Source organism: Crinia signifera, chromosome 2, assembly GCF_055691185.1.
Source record: "Crinia signifera chromosome 2, ASM5569118v1, whole genome shotgun sequence".
Lineage (NCBI taxonomy): Eukaryota > Metazoa > Chordata > Amphibia > Anura > Myobatrachidae > Crinia > Crinia signifera.
Window position 1 is genome coordinate 358714697 of NC_139218.1, and position 20898 is coordinate 358735594.

General features: G+C 44.2%; 1 protein-coding gene across 1 annotated transcript in view; it reads left to right on the top strand.

Annotated features, from left to right (window-relative positions):
- The window catches only part of FLT1 (fms related receptor tyrosine kinase 1), a 75940-nt gene that overhangs the window by 13295 nt on the left and 41747 nt on the right, over positions 1–20898 (top strand). Inside the window, 2 exon segments of the mRNA XM_083169861.1 lie at positions 17428–17524; positions 18207–18430. Of these exon segments, the coding sequence (XP_083025987.1) occupies positions 17428–17524; positions 18207–18430 (321 nt within the window).

Below are 20898 nucleotides of genomic sequence, written 5' to 3' on the forward strand. Positions count from 1 at the left end.
TTGCATAATATTAAATTATACAGAGCAGCTGATTGGTTGCCATGGACCACTTCTCCTCTGGCTCATTCTGCCTTATAACGGCTTCGTACATCTACCCCTCAATTACATTAGGTGTGAATTTCACAATAGTCATGTATATAATTACTCTTGAGATATGGAATCTCCGAATCTGCAGATGTTTGTAAACTGAAATCACAGTTATGAAGCCTGAACAATGACAGTCTTTTCAATGGGAAACACTGTTTCCCTGTCACACAGGATGCCTCGGCTGAAGAATCCTGGCATACAGGCCTTTCAGAGATTGTACGTCTCATGCGACAAGGAAACACCATTTCCCTTTCAATGTGTCATTAAACGAACTTTTCACACCTTCAGTGAACAACACTGTGCTAGATGGAAACGTCTTCTTGCCACGAGCCTACACGAATTATACAGCACAAAAGTAATAGTGGATCATAAAAGAGAATAGAGATACCGTAGTTATTTATTTCAAACACAATGCTTATGCACTACAATATTCAAATCAACTATGATATTAAAGTAGAAAAATAAAAATAACCAAGAATGTGCCTGTAAAAGTAGAAATTAGTCATGACACAGCATAACCTATGCAGTGCATCCAAGATGGCTGCCCACCTTGTATCATCCTTGCAACTGATGTGCACTCAAAATGTCTGCCTCAGCTATGGATTATGTGCTTGGTTTCTGTAAAGGGCCTTGAGTCCAATTGGACTAAAGCCCTATATAAATAAAATGATTAATATTACTATTACATACATATGTGCTTTACACATTTTATATATTAACCCAACATATGTGCTTTACACATATGCTTTTTGACAGTGGTGTGAATAGAAATTTTTCCCTCCCCCTGCCTAAAATGTTTCTGGCGACACCCTTGTCTGGGGTTTTTTGCCTGTTGCCAGGGAGTAGCATGTTTGTTGCCATGTGTTTCTTATGTATTGCCACGGGTTTCTTGCTCGTTGCCAGGGAGTTACATGCTCGTTGCCATGGGGTTATATGCTCGTTGACCGGTGTTACAGGTATACAGTGTGCCAGCGATATGGAGATATTTGTTTTAACTATTTATTAAAATATCTTACAAGCTGTCTTATCCTGCACCATTAGTGAACCACATCAGTCTATTACAGTGTGGAGGAGTTTCTCTTCTGTATTGTCTAAGTTATACGGCTTTGATACTGTAGTCCATTTCACCCAAATAGTTATTCTAAAAAAATAGAATAAACATCTTAAAGTAATTGATGATAAATTATCCTTTACTGTCCTTAGCCATGCAAGTGTATGTCAAATGAGTGTTCATGTTTCTAGGATGACCATATAAGAAATTAAATATGATGAGACGTTAGATCTTTGCCCTATGTTACATCAGTCATAACTGTAATTGTTATTGTTTATTTTGCATATTACAAGTTTTGTCTATGTCATATCAGGATAGTACAACACAGGACACAATAGTATAACTGATCAATTCCATGTATCCCTTTTACAAAACATAATCTTAAACTATGATATCCATATTCTTAAAGTTGCACTACCACCTGAAATCATGATGGTGATTTTTATTCACCTCTTAAAAATGGCTGAAGAAGGTGGGAACAGTACTGTAGGTCCAGATGCTGTAATGTCTAAATTGTGGCTTCTCATTGGTCCTCCAACACAGGCATACTTGCCTACTTTTGAAAACGAGTTTCAGAGAGAATATAGTTGGTAATAGAGTTTTGCACAGTGCCTCATTGAGGGGGCGTGTCATGCTACACCCAAAGGGCGTGTCTAGTTCCATATATGGAGAGATTGTGCAAAGAGATTGTGAATATGGCACCTAGAAGCGTGGGGGTGCGCTGCTACATCTGATAGGAATCTTTTTAAATGATTTATATCCAAATGTAGATGAGCCCCAAAGCAGTTAGTAATCCTTTTTCCCCCAAAATGTAACAGTCTATTGTGGGCTAGGTGAAATGAGGGAGATTGCTAGGCTAATGAGGGAGAGAGGGAGATTGCTGCTATTTCAGGGAGTCTGCTGCAGAATGCAGGAGGGTAGGCAACTATGAGCACAGGACTGCCATGAGAAACATCCTGGAATAGGTGGAGGCTATAGACATTGGGAATTTCAGGCAGTAGATGCTGGACCTCAGGCCCATGAGAGACACAAGTATTTTATTGTTTAGAGTGTGATAAACCTGTGGGTCTCAACCTCGGTCCTCAGGGACCCCCAACAGTGCATGTTTTCCAGGTCACCTCACAGATACACAGGTGCACTAATTACTCACTGGCACATTTTAAAAGATCACAGGTGGAGCTAATTATTTTACCTGTGTATCTGTGAGGAGACCTGCATAACGTGCACTGTTGGGGGTCCCTCAGGACCGAGGTTGAGAACCACTGTGATAAACCCTTCTTCATTGAAACAGTTTACTTTGCTATGGTATCCAGTGTCCAGGTCGACAGCCAAAAGATCTACACCATATGGCCACTATGCACAAGGTCAACTTAGACAAATTAACATGAGTTTTTTTTTTTGGTATTTGTAGGACTTTTTTATATTTTACCATCCACTCTGATTGGGAACATTAAAGTGTGACAAGGGCAGCAGTAGCGGCTTGAGGCCCTGTAGCTTGCACGGAGCATGGTGTCATGAAATCTACAAATTCACACCAGCAAATGCATGTGTCACACCTAAAAGCTTGTCTCAACCTTTTTGTGTGTTGACCAAAACCATGTCAACCTTTTGTCTATGTAGATGGTGATAAATTGGCCCCTAACGTTCATTCCCATTTAAGTGAATGCGGTCCCGTTTCAATGGTTTGGGGATTGCGTATGTGAGATTATACGCATGTGCAGCCTCCCCTGTGCAAACGCCTTTGGTGACTATCACAGTCGCCGAGGCGTTTGCAGACATTGGGGCGGGCAGGGGGGCGGACAGGGGGGCTGACGCATGGGGATGCCCAGAAAAACAGTGGGCATGCCCAAAAAAATGTAGTGCCGCAATTATTGGATAGCAAATGATTATCTATATCTGGTCAGTCACAGGCCTCATCATTCACATTACTAGAAACAATGAGATCTGCAGGCTGCACAAGCTGTCCAATAGTCTGGAAGAGTTTATTTAGATTAATGCTTGTTGAGTCAGAATTTTCATACACAGAGGGTTCTATGTAATAATGCAATCTACACAGAGCCCCAGTGCTTCATAGTGATGGCATATGTAATAATTACAATGTATGAGTTATATCACTTCCAGATGGTCCGACCCAGAATTTTGATCCCGGGTCCGACCCTTTTACACTAAACTACGGTCACCCATTATATACATGGCTACCCGGGTTTACCCTTCTTATAACCCAGGTTGGATTGCCAGGTTGGTCGACCCTGGTTATACAGTTTGGTGCTTTCACACTACACCTTGGCCCTGGTCGACCAGGCAACAACCTGGCAATACCCCGTGCTATGAATGCGATTTGAAAAGGGTTATTCCATAGAACCCAGTTCTTCTTGTTATATGCCATAGTTAAGCTCTGAGCAGGCACTAACCATCACTACCTGAAGGGGCAGAGAATTATGGGCAGACAGGATGGAAAGGAGATACAATGACATTGATAATGATGATGATGATAATAAATATAATAATAATAAAAATCGTTGTAATAATTATTAAAACAGAACTCAGTACTTGACAACTTGTCATACAATGAACCATGTTCCATCCTCCATACACACAACAGGGCAGATGTATTAAGCCTGGTAAAGTGATAAAGTGGCGACGAATTGTCAGGTGATAACGCACCAGCCAATCAGCTGGCTTTGAAGGAGTTAGGAGTTGATTGGCTGGTGCGTTATCACCATCCACTTTATCTCCACTTTATCCCTATGTACTTCAGTCCTTCGCACATGCCCTGCAGACACTTACCCATGCCATACAGACATATGCAAATACCATGCAGCCCTCCGCACATGCCACACAGTCCTCCGCACATGCCACACAGTCCTCCGCACATGCCACACCGTCCTCCGCACATGCCACACAGTCCTCCGCACATGCCACACAGTCCTCCGCACATGCCATACTGTCCTCAGCACATGCCACACAGTCCTCCGCACATGCCACACCGTCCTCCGCACATGCCACACCGTCCTCCGCACATGCCACACAGTCCTCCGCACATGCCACACAGTCCTCCGCACATGCCACACAGTCCTCCGCACATGCCACACAGTCCTGTCTACATACTGGCCCTTATTTTAGTTGGATGTTTAATGACTGTGCATACGCATACATTTTATGGGCATGTGCAGCCACATTGCTCGCACACAGTAGTGCGGGTGAGGGGCGTGGGGCGGCGGTCCGTGGCCATGCCTATGGGAAAACCCAGCGTTTCATGGGCGTTCCTATAAAAACTCTGGGCGCTCCCATGGAAATTCACCAGTGAAATAGGTGCGGGGGACGGGCAGCTGATGTCAGTGGATGTCAACTGCCCGCCTGCTTCCCGCACAGGGACCCGCAGATCTACGACACCAGAGAGGTCGGCGTCCATCATTCGATGGTCAACGTCCATTGAATGATTTTGCCCCCGAATTTGCTGGTCAAGAATCACCCCCACAATGCAGATCTCCGCACATACCTAACATGCTAGCTAATTAGTGAGCCTTAGCCAGTGTACCTACCTTTAATCTGGAGCTGGCATCCTGCAGAGAGAGAATGGAGAGCATAGGTACCGGCATGCTGGAAATAAGTCTCTCATTGCACAGGACTGAGGGGCCACAGATGACGGGTCGTCTGTTGCCCACTTCCGGTCTTTGCTTGTAAAAGATAATAACCAATTCATTGAATGGCTATGGTTTGTAGTACAGATTCCCACCATTGAGCAATGTTAGTGTGTTTCGTGGGTATTACAACTGCCTGGATTCTGCCTTCCAAACAGATTGTCCAAAATAGGCAAAAAGTGACCAGTTATGCCAAGACTCCTTCCATACAAATTGTCTGTTGTTCTAGAGCATGGGTCTTTGGCCCTCCAGATGTTGTTAAACTACAAATCCCAGCATGCCTTGCCACAGTTTCAACACTCCCTTATAGCAAAACTGTGGCAAGGCATGCTGGGATTTGTAGTTTCACAACATCTGGAGGGGTTTGAAGACCCATGTTCTAGAGTATCAATTTTACATTGTACTGTGCAGGAGCCAATTATATTCTGGATATTTATGCACTGACCTGATACAAATAGGTATTTGATGAGACACAGTAATGGGCATACACACAGGGATATTTGAGCAAGAGATGTGTTCTGAGCAATTTACGGTCCATACACACTAGGTCATTTTGCCCAGCGTGTATGGACAACGATGATGGGGGAAAATGCTGGGCTGACAATTGGTCAGTGCATACACACTGAGCGATATTTGCCCTTCTGAGCTGTTTTCCCGGGGGTGGATGACTTTTCATAGCAAGACGCTAGGGAAAACCGTCCAGCCCATTGCTCATCTGCTGATATACCAGCAGATAAGCTGCAGCAGCTGGCGATAATGCGGGAGCAAGTCAATTTACCAAAGCTTTTAAAAATGAAAAGAAGTGATGTTGCCCATAACAACCAATTGGATTCCGTCTATAGTTTTAATGGGTGCAAATGATAGACCGAATGTTAAAAACATTCATTTTTAGAAAGTTTGATAAATTAACCCCTAAAGGTGTGTTTGCACCTTTAGGGGTAAATTTGAGATTTGAGCTTTCGATTTCAACTTTATAGTTAAATTCAGAATTAAAGTTATCACAAATCGCACAGTGTGTATACATCTTGGGATGCCAATCCCCCCGTGGACTGTAGACTCTGCAGGAAAGCCAATTTTGACTATATTGTATACAGTCTAGTGTTCTAGTATAATCAAAATCTGCCATAGTCTAAATCTCAAGCAAATATAGTTAATATTGTATGGTTCTGGGCTGTAGGGAGTTCAAGGGAAATTGCAAAGTCAACATTGCACATAGCCAAAATCTCCCCATGTGTATGCACCTTAAGAGACTAGAGCAGTGGTTCTCAAACTGTGGGTCCTGACCCAAAGTGGGTCCCGACCTTCTCATTGTGGGGTCGCGACTCCATGTTGCTGACCATCAGGTTGATGACTTTTTTCATCTCAGTCAGTGATTCAAGGAGTCTGTTATTTTAGACTCCTCCCATCACTCTGTGCCTCCACAATGCTGCCATGTATGTGCTGACTGCTGACTACACATGTGATGTGATGACCTTCTGCAGTAACTTGCTGGGGTCCTGTAATTCTTTTTATTGTCTGATGGGGTCCCATAATTATTTTTATTTTCTGATGGAGTCCCAGAGCAAAATAGTTTGAGGACCCCTGGACTAGAGTAATGGTGGAATGACAACCATGATGTAACTAGTATGTGACAGTGCACAGGCTACAATGCCATTTGTAATCTGGAATCTACACTTTGAAATCTGGTAACAATGTTGACTCAAGTTCAATTTAGTACATGAGTAGGATTCCCATTTTGTATATGTGCATGTCAAGAACAAACAGAGTAAGAGTAACCACAAATAAATGTAGATAATAAAATACTACTTTAGTCCTTCTGACCTCCTTTCATCTCCTGCCTGTGACATGTTACTTGTCACTTTTGGATTTAAACATCCTTTGCTATTTTTGGAATGCTTACCGTCATTCTTCCATGTAGTGCATTTTGTGGCTTATTCACTTATAAACATATCCCTGGAAGCTTCTCGCTCTCTCTGTACATACAGTACATTTGTTTAGGGAATATGTTGCTTTGGAATGTGCAGGGCTTTCCTTTATTGTGCCTTGTTTTGCAATGTGTGCAGTCCTACAATAGGTACTTGTTTCCTAGCAAGGCGCCCACTATGCAAATAGCTTTGTGTGCTATTCTGCGTAAATTTCACTGTCCATGTTAACTGCACAGGAGTGCTTATACAATGAAATATTGCATAGTATCGCATGGCACCAGCCCGGAGAATGGCGGTGAATGTGTGCAGCGAATCCTAAACAGGATTTGTCCGCACATTGTGAAAGGTATTTGGATTGCGTAGGGACATGCATTCCAGGACTAGGCCTTGCTCCCCTTGACAGTGGGCAACAGCAGGGCTGAGACAGGCATAATGTGTATAAGGTAAAGAGTGACTACTGGTGGCATAACATGAATAAGGGACAATATCATGTGATGTAATGTGAATAAGGATGCACTGTTGTGTGATGTAATTTGATTTGGTACTATTGTGTAGTCACGCCCCTTCCCAGCACACTGCTTTCTGTCTCTATTTTAAAAAATGGGGGTCTTGCTGGCACAGAGCACCAAAATATTTAGTTACATATCTGTGGATGAGGATTTCTGTGGGTAAGGGGTGATGGCTGCTGCTGTGCTACTGGGCAATGGGTGCTGTGCTGGAAGAGGGATCTTGAGTCAGAGGTGGAACTGGCGGTGGTGCTAGGCAACACCAGCCAAAATCTTGCAAATTGGTTAGGGCCAACTCTGTCCCACTTTATCACTCTGCAAGGCTTAGTACATCTGCCCCATAACATACTTGCCTACTTTTGAAAACTAGTTTCAGGGAGATTATAGTTGGTAGTAGAGTTTTGCACAGCGCCCCACTGAAGGGGTGTGTCATGCTCCACCCAAAGGGCGTGTCTTGTTCTATATATGGAGAGATTGTGATAAGAGATTGTGAACGTGGCACCAAGAAGTGTTGGTGTGTACTGCTACAGCTGAGGGGAATCTTTTAAAATGACTTATATCCAAATGTAGATGAGCCCCAAAGCAATTAGTAAGATATTGGTAAAGTGCTGGGAAATGGTGCTGATGAGTCTATGTAAATGTATCTATCTCTCATTCCTTTATTCCCCCAAAATGTAACAGTATAATGTGGGATAGGTGAAATGAGGGAGATTGCTAGACTAATGAGTAGAGACAGGATTATATGCAACATAAAAAGCTTGAAATATGCATGCAAATATGCATGAAAAATACTTAAAATATGCATGAAAAGCGTTAAAATATGCTACATTAGATAATAAAAAAAGTAATTTTTAACTTATTTATTTAAAAATCAGCATTCAATTTGTTGCAAATAAACCTCAAAAATAGGCCCATTGCATCCGCAGATGTCTAGTGCTGTACAGAGGATTTTTTTCTCCGTGGCTGCTACAGCAGACTGCAGCGTCTAAAGCTCTTCTTGCATCAACTACTCGGACCCTCATCTCAGCACAGATGGATCAAATGTCAGCATAGCGTGTGAGGGCGGTGCAGTGGAAGGCTTCCTCCCTGCGCCGCATACTCACTGTGACACGGCATTTCCTCCGCGCCGCGTGATGTCACAACCCTTCCACCCGCCTCCTCTGCTGCAGAAGTCTGTCTCTTGGTGTAAAGTCCCAGGCCAGGGGCAGGCAAAGGTTCAGGAGCTTCGTAATGGCATCCGCCCGACTGACTTTTATCAACATGGATTGGCAGCCTAGAGCAGTGTCAAACATAGCGTACATCCAAGGTTCCCCACACTGTGCACATATTGCCCCAGCCTGCACACTACCACTACCTGGCCAGCAGCAGCAGGGCAAAGCAGTGCTGTGACTCACGGGTGGGAAGAAGGCGGGACCTAAAATATGCACCATCACTAGATTTTAGGTAAAATATTTAATAACCAGTTAGAATGGGCAAAATATGCAAATGCATATGCAAATATGCAAATGCATATAATCCTGTCTCTACTAATGAGGGATATAGGGAGATTGCTGCTATTTCAGGGAGTCTCCTGCAGAATGCTTAACACATATGTGTTTGCAGACTATCAGTTTAGGAGTACAAAAATTAATGAAATTAAGAAATTATTTCCCCCCTAAACTGATTCAATGGAACGACAGAGCCAACAAGCTGGGGAGAGCTTACATCCCTGAACTTTACCAACAATATTCAGTAACAAGCAGTAAATCTGTGCACCGTAATTGTGCTACATTGTGGAAATGAAAATGCATTTCCCCAGCTCGTCACCTTGTGACCGGCGGTGTGCTGCTGGCTCTTTCTGGCACCAGCTTTCAGCTCACGGCAGTTCAGTGTTCCAGATGTTGCGCTGCATTCATGTGTGCACTGTTCCATGCCAGACTCAGCAAATCCACCGATGTTGTTTTCATTTGGTGAGTATTAGGATTTCCAACTGCTTTGATCTCGACAAGCCTGCATAGCACGCTGAACTCTTTCCCTGCTAATCTCTGTTCTAATTACTAATTATGTATATTTGTGCACCCCTGATACACATGATAGGAGTCAATCTCATCTGTCAGCTGGATTATATGTAATACGTATGTCTGCATGCAAAACGCTGCTAGGATTACTTGCTGGTTTCTATACTGCAATGAATTACACATTACATGGATATAAACTCTTGTACAGTGCTTATGTTACAGTATTATAGTATTTTGTATTATGTTCATAAACAGATATATATATATATATACAACCAGGAATGACTCAAAGGAGGCTGCTACTCTAAAAAGACCCCCCTGTTAGTGGGAGACAAAGAGGTATGGATAGCAAGATGGATAGAGAGCGCCAAAGGTTTCCACCACCTTATGTGTAATAAACAGATATTTCAAGTATAAGACAACATATTGACGTTTCTGAAATTTAACAAATTTTATTTAAAAAGTTGTAAAATAGTGTGGTATCTTAATTCTTTTGAAGACGATGACAATCCAACGCGTTTCGCCTTTAGAAAGACTTCATCAGGGTTTTTTTTAAGATAAACACAAAGAGAATAAATGAAGATAGATCAAATTTTTCAAACCAAATGGTAAATGTCGATTTTATGGCAGAAATCACAATCTTTAGTTAGTAGTAAAAATGAGTTTGGAGGTTACTGATCCATACATGATGAGACAATTTGGCCCCTTCTAGGTATAGAGAGTCTTGAAGAAGATGTAAGTCGGCAATTGCCGTATGATAAGGGTAAGATTCGAACAAATTGATACTTCAGGGCGGTCTGTATAAAAGCCCCTAGGGGTCACACGAATACCTCAGTATCTTCCAGATGTTAACAATAATAATAAGGCAGGATGGTAAAAATGGGACTGTATTCACACTTGAAAACAGCTTCTGTGGATATACTAAAAAGGTGGCTCTTCAAAATCGGGATCTGCAATATAGTAGCAAAGTGGGAATCAGCAACGTCCAATATATATATACGAGTAACCCTGCTCGAAGCAAATGCTTCGAAAGCTAGTATGCTACCTTGTGATTGCCTCTGTGTTTGTGTATGTGTGAGAGCGAAAGACAGTTTCACTCGCTGTCAACAGAGAGCAGTGTTTCAGAGGCACACAACCAGACACTAGACCTATATATAGATGATATATATATATATATATATATATATATATATATATATATATATATATATCAAAGAGAATTATCCTATCCTATGTTGTACAGTTATCTATACATGTTGATAAATAATGTCCCAGAGATCATGACAATCGGCCTGAACAGCACTCCTTTTGTGGGCTCTTCCAACTACCCATACTGTAAAATGATAAAGAGATTGGGGGCGCACAATTGTGCAGTATTTCTAAAATAAAAGTATACTTGGGAAGCACCCTGTCACTCACCGCATAGCAGATCAGCGGTAAATAGATGATGTGCACCAGGGTGGCCTACCCTCCCGGAATGGCCGGGAAGCTCCCAAAAATTGGGTCCACCTCCCGGCCCCCTGGAAAGGTGGGCAACTCTCCTGGTAACCGGTGCCGCCCCCATATCCTCTTTGGCAGCGTTAATTTCCTGCGGTTCACGGCTTTTCAAGGGGAGGGGCGGGGCTAAAGATTCAAATTGCATCATTTAGACCTGCCCCTTCCTGAAGACCTGCAAATTGAGGGATTTTCAGTACTGGAGGCGGGGCTCAATGATGTCTACATCAGGCCCCGCCCTGCACCCCCGAAGTGCTGCTGACAGTCTCCTCTCCGGGAAACCCTGATCTACACACAGGAATTTATTTACTAAGATTTCTATTTCAGATGGGATGTTGCTATGGACAACCAATCAGATTCTATCTATTATCTTCAAGAAGGTGCTAAATAAGATGTAGATTCTGATTGAGTGCCGATAGATATACAAATTCCAGAATGGGATGGACTCAGGAGACAAAATACAATACATATAGCACAGTGGTCAGGACAACCAGGCTGCTGTAGGGATACCTTCCAACTGTCCTGCTTTTCGCAGCACTTTTTTTGGGACGGTCTCACGTCCCGCTCGAGGCCGGCAGTGTCCCCCGATGGGGGGGGGGGGGGGGGCTGCTGAGCACAGTGTCTATTCAGTGCAGCAGAGAGGCTAGGGGCATGGCCAGCAGGTAACACAGTGCTGGGGGCATAGTCTAGTGGAGCCCCACAAGCATAGGTCACGCCTCCTGGTCATGAGGCCATGTACCCAAGGAGGCACTTCCCGCTTCTTGCTGCACTAAAGATGGGACTGGGAGGTATGCTGCGCTAAAGTTGGGAGGTATGCAGCACTAAAGTTGGGAGGTATGCTGCAGGTGTGTGGGTTAGGGGGGAGAGGAAGTGCGAGAAACTGGGATGAGATTAAAGTGTTCAGTACCCTGCATTCTATTTGTGCCCACTGCAATGTTTGTCTTTGCATTAGGTTTCTTACAAATAGCTACAACTGTTTTAAAATGTGTTTTGCCAGTGAGCTTTTGGAAAGTGTTGCAGAAATATATGCCATACCAGTGATTGCTGAAACTATTTGCAGTGTCCAGCGTAACTAGAGTACAGTAGATGCCTGCAGCAGGGCTATAATTATGAAGTGCCGGCTTTCCAAAAGCTGCTGCTTGTCAGCGGTTATTTCCACTGGGTTTCAAAGGGCAATAAAGTTACATTGAAAACCAGATGTGTTTAGCATTATATATTATTGCCCTCTTAAATAGTGTGGCCAGAGCCCTTAGGGGGGGGGGGTTTGGGTACTCAGAAACACCCCTTGCATGCACCACTGAGAGCCGCTAGTATGCAGTTGCTTTGAAAAGCTACAACTTACAGTTAATTGGCATCCAAAATCCCAGCATTATAGGGAGAGGCTATTCAATTAAGTAGCCTTTTCAGGGATCATGATAGGAAACCCAGTGATTACGCGTAAACAACGGAATCTTTTTTCTTTTTTCCTGTGTCCGACCTGATTTTGAGTATTTTAACAGTCCGAGTGTGGGGACAGGTGCGCTATGTATTCAATGTCAATTGAATACCTCCAGAGCCGGCAATTACCTGCGGTACTTTGGATGCTGCAATGACATTTCTTTAAAATAGTCCAACCAGGGCCAGATATTGCGTGCGTGTATGTGTCATTTTGAAGTAGCATTCAGGGAGATTGTGAAAGCAACAGTAATAAATGTGGTGTTAAATGGAATTGTACTTGTCTATATGAGCATTGTTCCTTTTACTCCTTTTTAGATTGCAAAAATTACCAGGGTAATTGCTGGGTTGCTGCCGGGTTGAGGTGCGGTGTGAGAGCACCACACCTAATAACTCAGGTTGACCAATTCGGTAATTCGTTGCGGGACATAAGAAGGGTTAAATAAATCCGGGTCTCCCTCTATATAATGGGCGACCTGGGTTTAGTGTGAAATTACTGGACAGCCAGGCCGGACTCAAGATCTTGGGTCCAACTCTGCAAGCCGTTTAAATCTATTTGTTAATGAAAACACGTCTTGTTTATGTATTGTGTTCTACTCTACTCACAAGTGGTTCCATTATAAGCGGCCACAATAAACCTTATTTTAAAATGCATGTAGCCATAGGGATCACTGAGGCAGATGTATTAATCCTGGTAAAGTAATAAGGGGATGATAAAGCGGTAATGAAGTGAAAGGTGATAACGCACCAGCCAATCAAACCTTCCACTTTGTTACTGCTTTAACACACCTGCTGTGTTTGAAAAATGTCAGTTAGTAGTTGATTGACTGGTGCGTGATCACCACTTTATCACCACTTTATCGCAACTTTATCACTTTACCAGGACGGATACATTTGCCCCACTGTACCTTGTTATTACCAATGCAGGGAAATGGCACAGATGATCCCATTTGAATGAATATATCTCTGATTTCTTACTTTTCCAATTGTATTAGCAGACCGCTACATAATGGGGATAAAGGGCTGGGAGATTTTGGCTAAGTGATTTGGCTTAGTCAATATCAAGATGTAGCCACCAGAAATAGCCTGCTGGGGATGCGTACCGAGAAATACACTGTACGGCGGCTAGTCAAAATTATTTGCCTGCACATGGCCGGGTGATAGCAAATACATAAAAGTATAAAAATAACGTATAGTTAAATAGTAAAATGAATACCTATGGTTTATGGCTAAGGCTGACCATGGCTGATCATCATCATACTGCCATCATGATTGGCCTATTTTTGCATGGAGGGCTGGAACTGTTGGCCTATCCTTTCCATTGTTAATCTAAGTCCTACTGCTCACTCCAATAATTTTTCATAAATTAGATCTTAAATACTGCTGTGTGATACACAGCGGCGTAGCTAGGGCGGAGCCGGGGAGCACGAGCTCCGGGTGCTGAAATATCACAGGGCGCCGGAGCCGTGCACTCTGCCGCCGGTTCCCCCACCCTGCTCGCCGGCTCCCCGTTACCCGCTGTGCCCAGCTGGAGACGGAGTCCCTCACTGGACCGCTAGCAAATAGGCGCTTGCGGTCCAGCAGCCAATCAGAAGCAGCATTGGCTACTGAACTGCGAGCGCCTATTGGCTAGCGGTCCAGCGGGAGACTTGAGCTCTGGCTCAGCCGGGCACAGCGGGACAGCTGGGCGGGCGGGGGAGCATGCCCCTTAGCAACGAGCAATTTAAGTCCCCCTTGGCAACAAGCAATTTAAGTCCCCCTTGTCAATGAGCATGAAGCCCCTTTGCATCGAGCATGAAGCCCCTGGCATCAAGCATGAAAGTAAGTGGCACTTATGTGTCAAATGTGTAATGGGCATTATGGTTTGTTACATAGTATGTAATGGGCATTACAGTTTGTTATAGAGTATGTAATGGGCATCATGTGTGGCCTTTAGGTGTAATTGGCATTACGGCATGTGGCTTTATGTGTAATGGTATTACAAAGTTCGCTAAAATGTGCAATGGGCATTACAGTGTGTTATAATGTTAGGCCCTTGCTCCGGGCACCATGGCACCTACATACACCACTGGTGGTACACAGAACAGTCTCCTCTACATAAATCCTGGCCTCATTAGAACTTATTCCAATTTCCCTGACTTAAGGCCCCCATACTGTTATGCGATTTGGGCCAATTCGATTTCAACAACACCAACAAGAAATCCTGTGCGCATCAGATCGGAGTCAGAGGTTGGACCTGCCTGCACCTCCGACCTCCATCTCGGACCCCCTCCCGGCAGTGGGTAACAGGGTTGCATGTGATACATAACAATGCTTCCTGAGCGGTCCAAGGGGGATCAGATGGCCATACATTGCTGTGATTTCTGGCAGTAGAGTATGGCCACCTTTATACATGCACACTAATATGCACTTTAGTCAGTAGTCAATTAACCTCTCATTATGCTTTATTTTTGGCATGTAGAAGGAAACTGTAACACAATGCTCAACCTCGCACAAACCCAGAGAGAACATAGACACTCAACACACATAGGGGGGAATTTACTAAGATGGGAGATCTATTTCAGATGGGAAGTTGCTTTGGGCAACCAATCAGATTCTATCAATTATCCTCTAGAACAGGGGTGGCCGAACCTGTCCTCAAGATCTACCAACAGTTCATGTGTGTCAGGCAACCTGTGGATCTATAGTAGGAATGTAAGCAGCAGGTTTGAAAGTAATGCTAACCACCGTGGTTCTGCGATGTCCAACACCTTGTGTATCAGGTTGGTTTACTAATGTTTGTGAGCCATTTCAAGATTATTCAGTGCTACATAAATCGGTAGCAATTTATAACAACCGTATCCTAATAACACTTATGTGCTGATCTGAAACGTACTAATATTTGATGCCGGTATGTCATGGAATTTGCAGTATCACTTCTCCTGTTCTGCACAGTGGCCCTTATTCAGATCTGATCGCAGTACAAATTTGTTCTCAAAATGCCAAAACCATATGCACTGCAGGTGGGGCAGATGTAACATGTATAGAGAGTTAGATTTGGATGATTTGTTTTGTTTCTGTGCAGGGTAAATTCTGGCTGCATTATTTCTACACTGCAATTGAGATTTCAGTTTCAACACACCCCACCCAAATGTAACGCTCTCTCTGCACATGATACATCTGCCCCACCTGCGGTGTAGCATGGTTTTGGCATTTTGAGAACAAATTTGTACTGCGATCAGATCTGAATAAGGGCCAGTGTACAACCATGACTCCCCAACTGGCTTGTAATGCTAGCGTAATGTCCTAAAACAATATAAAGGACCTCATACAAACGACAGTTGAAGCTTTCCTTTCTCACCACTTTTTTTTTAAATTGTGTCTGTCCGTTACCAATTATTTAAATGTAGTATAATGTGGCTGTGATATAATAGGGTAAAGAACAATTATCTGTCTGGGAAGGGAAAGGCTGCTGATATGTTCATTTGGGGTTGGGTAAACCGTATGATGAAATGCTGGTGGCCAGAATCCCGACAATCAGAATGGCAATGAATCCTTGTGAGTATTTTAACAATAGCCCTGCCCCTAACCCAACCCAGCCCATCGCTCAACCTAACCCTAACTGTCCCCTCCCGCTGTCTATTCATAACCCTCCCAGTAGTGCGTAACCCTAACTCTAATGCTAACCCAAACTCCGATATTCACCATTGGGATGCATCAGCATTTTGACTGCCAGGATTCTGCTGTCAGGATTGTGACTACCGGGATCCTGACTACATCTCGTTTATTTGTGTGGACTTTACAAAGTTACATTTAGTTTGATATATACTTATATTATGCAAGCGCATTTTATGTTAGTGCTTAGATGAGTATTGCATCCAACTTTGAGTAACGTCCTATAGACCAAGCTTCTCAAAAATTTGCTGGATCTTGCACAGGGCTGGAGCCATGATTGCAGCTGTGCATGATCCGATGCTCCCAACATGAAAAGGTGCAAAGTCAGGTGATGAGCTATTTATCGTCCCTCTGGAAATCCTAACATGTGCAAAGATCTGTATGGTCATCAGTGTCCAAAAAAAGGATACAAAGTGCAAAAAGTGGTACTTGTGTATTATCACGTCGCCCACGAAATCGGCCGAAAATCGGCCGCAAATCGCATGGAAAAATCAAATCCGGCCAATTTGCATGCTGTTCCATTATTGCACACCTTGCACACCCCCGATTTCCATCGTAGTGCATCGCATGCAATATAGTGGCATGTGATGCATGCCATGCGATGCATGTGAAGCGATTCGATTTGTAATTGTACAATCACCCTGATGGGTGCTTACAATGTTAAATGCACCGCCATTGTTAACGCCACCCCCACTATCAACGCCAACCCGAAGCGTGGCGAGCATAGCGAGCCCGCGAGGGGCGGCGCTACGCGTCCTCCGACCTTTTCATACCCCCACTATCCACGTCGGCGTGGAGTTGATTTTAGATAGTGTGGCGAGCGCAGCGAGACACCGAGCCCGAAGCGTGGTGAGCGCACGCGGAATACATGTAAAGTAATCCACGTCCCCACGCGGGGCTCGCTGCGCTCGCCACGCTTCGGGCTCGGTGGCTCACTGCGCTCGCCACACTATCTAAAATCAACTCCACGCCGACGTGGATAGTGGGGGTATGAAAAGGTCGGAGGACGCGTACCGCCGCCCCTCGCGGGCTCGCTGTGCTTGCCATGCTTCGGGTTGGCATTGATAGTGGGGTGCATTTAACATTGCAAATCACATCGCATCGCATGCCACTTGCTGGCATGCGTTGCTATGCGATATTTAATTGTACAATCAGGGGCATTTTCCCGAAAATCACATCGCATACCATCACATAGTACCTGGGGGTGTGCAAGGAAGGAATAACATGCAAATCATCAGGAAATGGCCGAAAATCGGCAAAAAATCAGCCGAAAATCGGACGCAAATCGGACGCAAAATCGCATCGCAGATCAAATCGGCCAAAAATCGGCAGAAAATCGGCCGCAAATAGGTCGATAAATCGGATGCGATATCGGATGCGATTTGGATGAAATCCGGCGCCATTATAATACACAAGTACCCAAAAAGTTTCCGCACAGCTGACACAAACGCACACCATGAGTGTTTGTTCTGTAGTGAGTCTGCACACCGTTAGTGACCCCCAATGTCCATTTCTCAATGTGAGCTCAATTTGTGCTAGATAATCCAACCAATGTCATCATTTAGGAAAAATCATGAAGTCATTATTATGTGTATATATTGTATTGCATTGATCGATATTATTTCTCTTATTTCACAGGTCACAGTTCCGGCTCTAAGTTAAAAGCACCTGTTCTAAATATAAAAGCGAAAGAGGTAGTAGTACAAGCAGGCCAGCCCATTCACCTTGCATGCAGGTAAGAAACATTTTACACATTTCACCAATTAAACTGTTTAATTTATTCTGTATATATTTCCTTATAGGTAATATTTGTATATACTGTATAGAACTGAATGTTATGCAGCACATTTACAGAGAATGTTTAAGGATTTGCATCAGTCCCTGCCCCACTGGATCTTACAGTAGAAGTCTCTACCACATCATATGTTTTTGGACTGCGGGGGGAAAATCCACAAAAACAGTGTGATGAACATACAATTAACATTAACAAAATGATTATCTGTAAAAGTATATGCATACCACCCAACTGTCCTGATTTTCACGGGACAGTTTCATTATTTTTAGGAGTGTCCCACCCTGGGCCAGCAGTATCCCACGGTAGGGGGCAGCAAGGAATAGCCGCTGTTCACATGTGCAGAGTCTGTATTCAGTGTAGCAGAGGGGATGGAGGCATGGCCAGCAGCTTACCCAGTGCTGCCCATGCCCCCATAGTGATGGAAAATGGGGGCGTGACTTGCAGCTGTGGCATCCCCAAGAGGCCATACCCTCTTTCACATAGACCACTCCCCATTTTCTGCTGCACAAGCATCCCAATACTCATATTGAAAATGTTGGAAGGTATGGTATATGTCTAATTCATAACACAGTATCATAATTTGTGTTTTTATCCAACACTCTTGTATGTCCATGTTTTACAGAGGAGACCTAAAACTTTCCTGGGAACTACCGGCTGCCTCAGGGATAGACAGTGACAGGCTCCAGATTACAGAGAACTCGTGTGAGGGAAGACCCAAATCCACCTGCCAAAGAAATCTAACGATACACAAAGCTCAGCTCACGGACACTGGATCTTATACTTGCCAGTACGAATATTTTACCTCATCCAAGGAACTAACAACTACTATCTATATATTTATTACAGGTAAGTTGAACTATTTCACTTTTGTGGCTTAATTTATTAGCTTTTAAAAACAAAAGTGACTGTCATTGCCAGATTTTCCACCAGTCAGCCCAGACTTCCACCTAGGAGTAGTGGGAGATGATGAATCAAACCTTCTAGAGGACAGGTGGGGAAGTTGACCATAGCAATTAATATGTTTTTAGTTGTCATTTTATAGAATGTACTGTAGTTGATAAATGAGTTAAGATACATGCTCATTTGTTGCTATGGGAAACTACCCTTGTCCTCTTTAGAAGGTTTGTCTTAGGAGGTACTGAGGGGCACCTACTTGCCCTTGAGCTCCCCCTGCAGCTCCCCGGGAGGCTCACTTACGATTCGGCACCTGATGTGCCATTTATACTCCCGGGGATCTTCAGCAGCGGCCGGGAACAGGAGAGCCAGGTAGCGGTTATTTGCGGGGAGGGCAGCGGCAGGTGCCAGGCAGCTGGTAGCTGCAGATGCCGGGTGTCTGGGCAGGAAGCGGCAGCAAAATTTAAAAAAATATTTTCAAAAGAGAATTCTTTCAGCCAACCTGGTACTGCCGCTGCCAGGTGCCCAGACCCCGCACCGCTGCTGCCAGGCACCCTCCACTGCCCGCCCAGTGGTACCCACCACTGTCTACCCCTGCCCACCTATGATTATAGGTGTGTGCCAGCTGTGCTCACCGTTGGCACTCACCTATCGATCAGACCAAATACATCATGGGTGCTAAAAAGTACCCATGATGTGCAGCCGATGGGTCCGGTCCGATAGATTGAACCTGCAGCATATTCAATCTGTAGGGTCCAACTCGATGCGCACTGGACCGCGCATTGGGTTGGATGGGATGTCACATACATCCAATTTGGGCCGATTTCTCGGCCCGATCCGTTGGGATTGAGTGAAATCTGCCCAAATATTACTAGTGTACTCTTACTCTGGATATTATAAGTATTGTTTTTAAATTGATAGGAATCAAAATAATCAAAGTTATGTACTGTATTACAGGCATGTTCTTGTTAGCACACACTATTTACTCAAGTGCTGGATAGGCTAATATGGGCCCACAATACTGTACCTGGTGAATTGTCTTCTGGCATATGTTAATGACCAGTGGCGTAACTAAATTTTGGGCGCCCCCCCCCCGCCGTTAAAGGGAGGGCGCCCAGCCACTCACCCACCGCTCCCCCAGGTAGCCGTCAATGCAGGTGGGGGGGACGGACGCTGCGGGGGACACAGAGGCGGCAATTACTTACAGCTGAGCCGGGCAGGGGGAGCCGGGAGCTGTCACTGTCAGTACGGAAGGAAAAAAAAAAAGCCCATACCATGAATGGGCAGCCTGTGATTGGCTGAGCACTCTCTCAGCCAGTCAGCAATTGGCTGAGAGAGCGCTCAGCAGCCAATCACAGGCTGCCCATTCATTGTATGGGCTTTTTTTTTCTTCTTCAGTACAGACAGCTCCCGGCTCCCCCTGCCCGGCTCAGCTGTAAGTAATTGCCGCAGCTGTGTCCCCCGCAGCGTCCGTCCCCCCAGCCGCCTCGCAGCGTCCCCCCCCACCTGCACAGTTAAAGACTGGGGATGGTGTGGCGGGCGGCGTGGTGTAACGTAACTATAGCACTGCAGCCCCCGGCGCCCGCACATGCATAGCGCCCCCCCGCGGTCACGGGGGCTGCGGTGCTATAGTTACGCCTGAGGTTGCAATTAATGTGGAATTATGTTTTGCATAGTGCTTGGGGCTTACCACAGGCAGTAATTGAATAACTCCAGGCTTTTAACGAGAGAGCTAAAACCATGGTACAGTCTTGCATTTTATTGAATATCTACTTGGTTTATTTATATTATCACTGATGGTACATATGGGAGCGTCATTGTTTATACTGTTCTATTTTTTAATATTAATTGATACAGTATGTCAGGCTAAAATCTAGTGATATCTCCAAAAAGATTGGATAATAACGATAAATTGTAAATCCTTTTTATATGCAATTTTGTAATAGTTTAGAATTGCTTCATAAGTCGGTTTTTACCAGCTTTCAGTGGAATGCCTGAGAGGCTTTTTACTATGTATTGCTATATCATGTATGTTTTGACAAATTCTGATATTATTAGGGATGACTCTCAACCATTGTTGTCTACAAAAAAAAAGAAAAAAGCAATTGCTGGTCTGCGGTCATAAATGGCGTATAACTAGGTGGCTTGATGGTTTCCTGCCATCGTTGGTTGCTGTGTGACCAACATGTTTTTTTCCAACATTTTTCATCTTGGGTGCCTGTCCTTCTCAGATCTGTTTGCTTGTTTGCCTGTTGATGGCTACATTAAAGTCCTTGGCTGAACTTTTGTACCAATGTTTCATCCTCTGGAACTTCTACCTTCCTGTGGGCCAGACAACTCTATTGATAGTCTCTTTGGACTAGGAAGTAACAATCTGGGGAGGATAAGTGTGTCAAGAGTTATCCAAACGGCTTATATCT